Below are 9,141 nucleotides of genomic sequence, written 5' to 3'. Positions count from 1 at the left end.
ATTTAAAGCAATTACATCCTGTTTTAGAGTCCCTCATGTCATTTGTATTTCAAGTACTTCTCACCAGCATTCATTTCACTGTGTTTAGGCCTGAGGACCATTCTCCTTTTCACTTACTTAATACTTGGTAGTAGGAATTAATTTATCAGGTTAGATAGTTGTCTTCCAGAAGAGGGCAATGCCCCGAGAGATGAGATAGTGTAACAAGTCTGTAAAAGCTCTGAGAATGGCCTGTAATGGTCTATTAGCAGGGCAGCTGCTAGCTCATGGAGCAACTTTGTGTGAATTAGCAAAATTCACTCTCACACTCTTTCCCATCTCTCACACCCCAAACAGTCCCAGCTCTTCAAGTGAATGGTTTGGTGAGTAGACCACGCCTTTCTGCAAATTAACAAAAGATGCCTTTTGCAGAGATGCAACTTAAACCAGGGCACATGGGACAAGTGGCAGAGCTAGATTTCAGCCCTTGTACTCACTACCAGGCCCTCTTGTGCAGTGGATAACCTGCAACACTGTACATGGTGGGTTCTGTCTGTGAAGGTAGAAACAGCAATAGATTGACTAAGGCTATGGTCAAAATTCCCCCACATCAATGTTGCTAAAAGTTGGATCGGGGCACAAAATTTAGTTCCCATCTTACTTTCTTAAAATTATATATTTGCTTCCAGAGAAGTTTCTCTATGAGAGATTTATCTTAATGAAACTTATAGAGACAGTAATTTCATGTAAAATGGATGAACTGATCTTGATTTCAAAACAACTATTCAGAAAAGGACTTTCAGACATTAAAAAAAGACAAGTTATTTAATGAAGTTATATTATCGTGTCTGAGCAAGATATCTCCCATAATTTCTCTGGCAAATGATTTGAATGGAAGGGATGGCCCACACTAGTGGGCTCAGTGGTTCAAACAATGGGCTCCTCAGTCAAATTACCTGTGTTCATAATTGATGTCTACCACTTCATAACTGTGTAAACTTGAGCAAGTCATTTGATCTCTGTGTCTCACTCTCCTCATGAGTCAAATGAGAATCATCACAGCACCTACTTCATATTTTTGTTGTGAGAATGAGATGAAATAATACTTGTAAACTGTTGAGTACACTGCCTGGCATATGGTGAGCATGTAATAACTGATAGTTATAAATATTAGGCAGTCATTTTTATAGAAGTACAGACTGTTTGACTTGGAACAGAATTCTGAGAAGTTTAGTCTACCCCCTATATGTAGATTGAATGGAATTACAGATAATCTGAATATGTGAATGAGAAAAATCACCAATTGTATAGGAAGCTAAGAAAAGAGATTTACCCTAGGTCAATCAATAGAACTAAACTTTCCTGCCTAGGACCTGACTCAATATGTATGCCATTACATGGTTCTGAACTGGAATTACAGATTTGGAGGGGAGATGAAGGTGATTATTTAAAAACTATAAGCTAATGGGCCTGTTCTCCTTTCCCTCTAACAACTCTCATTCCCCGAAACAACTAATGATTTAGTGATTTCACTGACCTAGAGGTGAATAGCAAAGAAAACATGGGGTTTTATGTCCAGAGTCTTGAATTCTAGTCCTGATTTTGTTACTTAAATAGCTGTGTGACATTGGGGCAAGTCACTTGCCCACTTAGAGTTTCAGTATCCTCATATGAAAAATGTGGATAAAAATAGCTGTCCTGTTTTCTTGACAGAATCCAATAACCAGGGAGGAAACCAATAACCAGGGAGGAAATTGAAGCAGTCATCTAAAACCTCCCAAGACACAAGAGTCCAGGGCCAGATGGCTTCCCAGGGGAATTCTATCAAACATTTTTTTTTTTTTTTTTTTTTTTTTTTTTAGGGAAAAAAAAGACCTGCTTTATTTCCGAGGACAGAATCCAGGAGACCAAAAACCATGTAAGCCTCAGAAGATATTAGAGCCAAAGGTAGCCAGTGACTGAAATTACTCAGTGGTACCCCTGTTTCCCATGTGAAGATAACAGTAAATGATTCACCGTGGCTCAGTTAACCATCCTGTACCTGCTGGGTTAATGGCATGTGACCCCAAATCTATAGCATTTGTTGAGAATAACTTAGATGTCGAAGTGGGTTTATGTCCTGTGCATCTTCGATGCTCAAGGGCTCCCTGAACTCACTCCTAGGCAGCAGTCACCTGTTATGGCCTGGTTTCCTGTACTACATTTTCACTCAGTTGAAGAGTGTGGTCACACATTGATCTCATCTACATCACTGATTCCACCTATTGTTAGAAGTTACATGTCCACCTAGTAGGTCAATGAATTTAGGACAATAAATGACAATTACTATATGAACACAGTACTTAATGATTTGGAAAGATGAAAACTCAAACAACCAAATAAGTTGTAGGCTGTACCTAAAGCAATTAATGCTAACATTTCATCACCATATCAGTGTTTTTTAAAAACAGAATTTCTATCTTAATCTATAGAGGAGCAGGTACAGCCCTGCGGCCACTCCTCACAGAGCTCTGGTGCCTTCTCAGGCTTAGCCTTGATAATGAGCTTTAGTACTTTAACAGCCTGAAGCTCTTGCTACCTGTCCTGAAGTACACTTAAACAGTCTACTGGAGCTGATTCTGAAGGAGCCAAGTCAGTTAATATCCTAAAAGCTCCCTTCAAATGTAATTTTCATAGTCCTTAAATTTTAATTGTCATTGTTTATTACTGTTTTGGCTACATTCTCTACAATTTCAGCAGCATCTTAAGAGACAATGTGTCTATATGTACAATGAGAAAACAAAATGGCTTGCAACATGAGAAATAAGAGCCACAGTTTAACTGTACAATATTAAGGAGAACCTGTGGTATCACCTCCTTTTTCGGCAACATGGACAACTTACATGTAAGTATCAGCATTATGAATGTGACAAATAATTCTTACAGGAGTAAAATACAACATCCTGAAAAAGAATGGTTTCTACCATACACGGCAGTTAGAAAATGTTCACATTTTAACAAATCTGTACAAACCACAAGAAACTTATTTATGGGACCACCATCCCACCTTTCTGATAAGAACCTTCTAGAAATGTAGGATAAACATGAACAATTTATAAATCTAGTTATCTATGTGCTCCACAGCCCTAGAACCCAAGAATCTGATTTAGTGAACCCTACATGTCCAAGATGGATCATTTTTACATGCCTTGATTGTTAATGAATGCCAGCTTTTAATATCTCTAATAAGATGTACAGTCAACTTGCACCTTTAAGGAGGTCATTAGATTTTTTAGCAAAGAAGCAACATCATTTAGCAGCAATTAAAGCGCCTTTCAAGAAGACTTAAAAAAAATACAATATCCAATTAGAAAAGCCATATTTTTAAACATTTGTACAAGAATAAGCTGCTGAAACTTGGTAATTGAAATACAACATCTGTACAACAATTTACAATAGAGCTAGAAGGGAATTTATCATTATCCTGCATAGAACTGGTCTGATCTGCATTTGGTTACATACTGTCACTTGTTTATGAACAAGGCCTGGTAACAAAGGGAAAAATATCTTAATTCAAACATACTGAAAACATCAGAGATATTTAGTGATTTCAAAACAAGCAGCTCATTTTGTCAAAGGTGTAAAGTAGATCTAGAAATAATAGCTCTCCCGTTAACATGACTAGTAAAAAAACCAAAAAAACAAAACGGACATGTGGTTTCGAGGTACAACTTGGTAAAAGCCAGAATAGGCAAGTGACAAAGTGTAACTTTGTCCAAAGTCCAAAGATTCTAACTCTCACATGCTACTACTATAAAACACAACTGTCACCGTCATTCAGTTCTTACTTTGGTTTCAGCAGATTAACCGCTGAATGCTGAAGAATGTATCCAGGCACTATAGTTCTTGTGTTAGAAATATTTTTTCCATGTGTTTTTAAATAATGAAAAACTACCCTTCATATTAGAACTCTCTAGTAACAACCAAATGTATTTAAGTATTATAAACGTTATTTACAGTGTTCCCCCAAACAATTTTTCTTAACACGGTATTCCTGTTTCTGTGCAACAGGCAGTCATCCTTCACTGCTCAGGGTTATAGTCAAAAGTGTACATTTTATTCATTGTCCATGATCCACTCATACAAATGACGCTATGAAGAACTTCAGTTCACAAATAGTTCTCAACCATGTCCTGTGTGAAAAAGAAAACAACAAAAAACAATCAAATGCTCTCAAACTCAAGTGTGTATCTGGAAGCAATTCAAAGATATCATGCCAATTTTGGAGGAAAATCAGTAAGTAATTATGCTTGAAGAAGGGGGTGTAGGGGATGCTGTAAGCCCAGCCATGTGTAAGTTTCCTGAAGAATTTGATCTTCTCATATGTGGAAGAAGGTACGGGTCATTTGCCAGTTGGTGCACATCAAACCGATCTTCTTTTCGGTAGGCCAGACAGCGTCTTATAAAGGCCTTTGCTTCACTGCTTACAACTGGTTTTACAGGGAACTGGACTTCTGTGGCTTTTAATATTGTATTTTCTTGAAGAATGTCTTGTTGAGATTGATTGTGACCAAATGGCTTTCTACCATAAAGACACTGAAAGAAAATGACACCAACTGACCACACATCAACCTTGTTGGAAATCTTTGGTGGTTCTTTTCCAACTACAAAACACTCAGGAGGTAAATACCAGTAAGTGCCTGCCCCTTGAGAAGTTAGATCCATTCCATCTACACCATAGCTATCATCATCCATGATCTTGGATAGACCAAAATCAGTGATTTTGATTTCTCCACATGCTGTGCCATCTACCAGAAGGATATTTCCTGGCTTAAGATCATAATGTATAATAGGGGGTTTGATTTCATTGAGATATCTTAGTGCATTTACAATTTGCATTACAATAGACCTAGCTTCCTTCTCTGACATTAATTTATGTTGCTTCAGATAGAAATCCAAGTCATTGCCTTCACAGTACTCTAACACTGTACAAAACGTATCTGTATCCAAAGAGAAATAATCATAGAGTTTAACTATCCTAGGGTGATCCAGTTCTTTGTGTATTCTATACTCTCTGCAGGCATGTTTGTGGTAGTTTTCCTTCTTCTCATCCCTCCAGCTTTTATTAAGCTGGTGGATCTTCACAGCAGCATATCTTTGTTCATAAAGATCAAAAGCCTTATACACTTCACTAAAGCCACCTCTACCAAGCAGATGAAGTAATAAATATCTTTCATTTAACGTTGGGTGATCTTTGAACTGCGAATTATCTTCATTATTTATTCTTTTGAGCTCTCGAATGTGAAGATTTCTGACTCTTTCCAAACGTTCAAGTTCTGCCTGGATTTCTGCCTCTTCCTTTTTGAGATGTCCTAGTCTAAGTTTGAAAATTTCTTCCTGTTCATGATATTCTGCCAAAGTCAACAGTTGTGGTAAATTTGGTCTAACAAAGGGATCATTCTCTGCTCCATTGACTGCTTTGTTTTTCCTTTGTTTTGGTTCAGAATTGGTAGAGGGTGCCTGAGAATTATTAGCTGTGGGAGGTTTGCGTTTGGCTAGAAGTTTCCTTTGCCTTTCAATATCTTCCCTTTGCTGATTCACCCATTCTTGTTGCTTCACAAGATTCTGAAATGCAAAACCATCTGTCCATTGTTCAGTAAATGAAGCACCATGTCTAACTGTTGTGAAGTGCCCAAGGCGTAATTGGTCTTGCATACTCTTCTCTCGGCTTGACAGTTTTTCTTGTGTACTCTTTTCAATAAGCAGCTTCTTGCTCATTGATATGCACTTATTTAATCGTTCTTTGTATTTTTCAAGTAACTTTTGTTGTTCATCTATTTGCCGTCTGAGATCACAGTTAGCCCTGAGCAAGTCATCTATACGACCTTCCTTCTTTTCCAGGTCCTGGTTTTTATTACTTTCTAATGCTGCTAATTTCAGCATTGTGAGATCAGTCTGAGTAATTTTAAAAGATAACTGCTTTGGTTGTATAATAGGGTGGTCCCCAAAAGCTAATGCAGTAGGAGAAGGGCTATTCGGTCGAACAGATGAGGAAGGAGTGGAATGTGAATGTGAATTTTGAGGAGAACGGATAGCAGGAGGTATGCCTCTTACTGGACTTGAGCCATTCCCACCTTGGTATTCAAAATAGTCACTAATTTTATGGCCACGTCCGCCAATACTTTTTCCCTGACTACTTTCATTCTGGTTTTCTGCTTTTCTCTTTCTTCCTCTGGATGAGTCCGATTGTTTCTTCTCTGGTGTCTCAGATTCTTTGTCACTTAGAGATCCCAAGCTTCCAAAACTGTGATTAGAACTTTCATTATTTGTTGAGGCTTTTGCTCCAACACTGCAACTGCCTGTGCTCCCCGTACTCCCACTTGCAACTCCTGTAAATCTAGCTTCCAATAATTCTTGCCTTCTCGGATCCAGACTATGAAGCTCATCCATTGCACCTTCCCTGGGCCTCCCGGATGGCGGCGTGTGATTCAGCAGGGACCTGGCCGCCGCCGCCGAGCCCGGGGTTGGAGACGTGGAGAGCTGGGACCAAGATGGCGGCCCCTCCAAACTTCCACTGCTACTTTGGACACTCATCAAGCTACTTTCTGGGAACCCGACTCCCCCCGTGCGACGGCGGCGGCGGCGGCAACGGCCCCGGCACCCGCCTCCGTCATGGCGGGGGCCGCGCGCTGAGGGCGAGCGACGGAGCGAGTCTATCAAACATTTAAAGAAGAAATCATACCTATTCTACTAAAGCTGTTTGGAAAGATAGAAAGAGATGGAGTACTTCCAAATTCGTTCTATGAGGCCAGCATCACCTTAATTCCGAAACCAGACAAAGACCCCATCTAAAAGGAGAATTACAGACCAATATCCCTGATGAACATGGATGCAAAAATTCTCAACAAGATACTAGCCAATAGGATCCAACAACACATTCAGAAAATTATTCACCATGACCAAGTAGGATTTATCCCCGGGACACAAGGCTGGTTCAACACTCGTAAAACCATCAATGTGATTCATCATATCAGCAAGAGAAAAACCAAGAACCATATGATCCTCTAATGAGATGGTCCTGTTGGAATGAACTCTGCTGATCTTAGCTCGTACTCTGTTGCCTATATTGATTTGGAGGCTGGCTCTAAGATCCACTTTGTCAGGAGGTTAACTAGTGGGTGACTGCTTCCTATAGCTGCTTTGTTGACCATAGCTGTCCAGAGCTGCTTGGATGCCTATAGGTGTTCTTCTGAGAGTAACTTCTTTGATCATAACTAGTCCACTATCTAGAGGAATAGCTGGTAGGAGGATAAGATGGTGCTGTGGCTGGCTGCATGGGGTAGGTCCCAGGTATCTGGAGATAACTGTAGTTACTTTGTCCATATCCTAGGCTGGGCTGGTTATACCCCTTGCACTAGATTGAGGTTGACTAGTTTAAACACATTTGTTAACATCCTATGGTCTTTCAAGTATGGTGGCTGTTGGCTTCTACCCATAGGAGATTGGTAAACAGGCTGAGTGCCATATACAGTGCCATACATAGTATCATAAGCACCAGTGCCATACCCCTGGACAGGCTGATTATACACCTGGGGGGTCATTTGGAGAAGTATAACCAGCAGGAGGGTGTCCATAAGAAGTTGCATAGGCAGTCTAGCATAGGTTGCAATGGTCTGAGCCTGGGTATAGCTGACATCAGTGGGATGTCCATAAGTTCCATTAACTTTGCTGCCCATATGCCTGAGTGGTCTGTGCATATCTTTGAATAGACTGGGCGGTGTAAGCACTGTGGCCCAGCTGGGCTGCAGCTTGGCTGTAGGTACTCTCATCCATGGACACATCTCCTCTCCTCTCCTCTTCCAGTTTCTGTTGAAAAATATCCTGCTTGCACTATGGATTTTCTCTTCTAAATAACTATCAAATTTTATCTTAGTGCTTTTAAATTTTTTTCATTATCACTATATTTTGCCAACTTAATTATATCTTGCTATGGGTCTGCTTTTGTGGATTTTGATGAGAGTTCTCCTGGATCTGGATAATATGTTTCCTTACTCAGATTAAGGAATTTTTTAGTTATTATTTCTTCAAATAAATTTTCTGCCCCATTTTCTTTCTCTTCTTCTGGAGCTCCTATAATGCAAATGTTATCATGTTTGATTGTGTCACTGAGTTCCCTAAGTCCATTCTTGTTTTTTTAATATATATTTTTCTCTATTTTGTTCACCTTGGTTAGTTTCTATTACTCTGTCCTCTAGTTCACTAATTCATTTCTCTGTTTCTTCCATCCTGCTGTTCATTTTGTCACATGTTTTTCATTTTGTTTGTTAAGCCCTTTATTCTCTGCTATATGTTATTTCTTATCTCTGTGATAAAAGTCTGATTCATGTGTTCCACTATTTTCTCAAGCCCAGTGAGTACTCTTATGATCATTGCTTTCATTCTCCATCAGGCATGTTACTTATATCTGTTTTACTTAGACCTCTGATTGTGGCATTTGGGATACATTTCTCAGTCTCTTCATTTTGTCTGCCTTTCTGTTTCTCTGTGCTAAGAAAGTCAACAATGTCTTCTCTTGAAAGTAGTGACTTTATGAAGAAGAGGTCCTGGAGTGCCCTACATTGCAGTGTCCCTTATTCACCAGAGCTTGGCACTTCAGTAGAGTATCCTATGTGTGATGCTTATGTCCTGCTGCTGTTTCTGAATCACTTTTCCTTTCAGTGCAGTCATCTCACTGACTCTCTGACTTTTGTGAGCTGTGCTTGCTCTCTGTGGTATTAGTGAGACTGAGGCAGGCCAGTTGTGAGAGGGCATGCCCATCAGGGATTTTGGGAGTCAGGCAACCAAGTTAACAAAATTAGTGCTGGGCTACTATTCTTATTCTGGATCACCCAAAGGACTGTGGTGGCTGAGGGCTGTGTGCTTGGGCAACTAGGGGCATGAGGCTGGACATAGAGTGCAGTGATGACAAGGCATGGCTGGGCCAAATGCATGAAGGTGGCTGGGGGTGCACAGCTGTATCCTGTGTGATGGGTGGGTGTGGTGCATGGTGGCAGCCATGCACCCTGCTTCAGGGCAAGTACATGAGTAGCTTTAACAAAATTTGCCCTGAGCTCAGGGCTGAGGCAAGCAGGCTTGGAGTGGGAAAGTCATCAGGAGAATTTGTGGGCATGGCACAATGCTAGC

At 40.1% G+C, this 9,141-nt stretch overlaps 1 protein-coding gene across 1 annotated transcript; it reads right to left on the bottom strand.

Annotated features, from left to right (window-relative positions):
* Nucleotides 1-2,785: 2,785 nt before the first annotated feature.
* On the bottom strand, nt 2,786-6,663 carry LOC121483452 (serine/threonine-protein kinase tousled-like 1). The gene has a single exon (XM_041742014.1). The coding sequence runs from the start codon at nt 6,550-6,552 to the stop codon at nt 4,252-4,254; it is 2,301 nt and encodes a 766-aa protein (XP_041597948.1). The 5' UTR covers nt 6,553-6,663; the 3' UTR covers nt 2,786-4,251.
* Nucleotides 6,664-9,141: the final 2,478 nt, after the last annotated feature.

This window comes from Vulpes lagopus, chromosome X (genome assembly GCF_018345385.1).
Source record: "Vulpes lagopus strain Blue_001 chromosome X, ASM1834538v1, whole genome shotgun sequence".
NCBI lineage: Eukaryota > Metazoa > Chordata > Mammalia > Carnivora > Canidae > Vulpes > Vulpes lagopus.
The sequence above is the reverse complement of the archived record's forward strand: the minus strand, read 5'-3'. Positions and strand labels throughout refer to the sequence as shown.

Excerpts from the sequence above, each read along its gene's own strand:
- LOC121483452 (XM_041742014.1), bottom strand. The coding sequence starts at position 6,552 with ATGAGTGTCCAAAGTAGCAGTGGAAGTTTGGAGGGGCCGCCATCTTGG.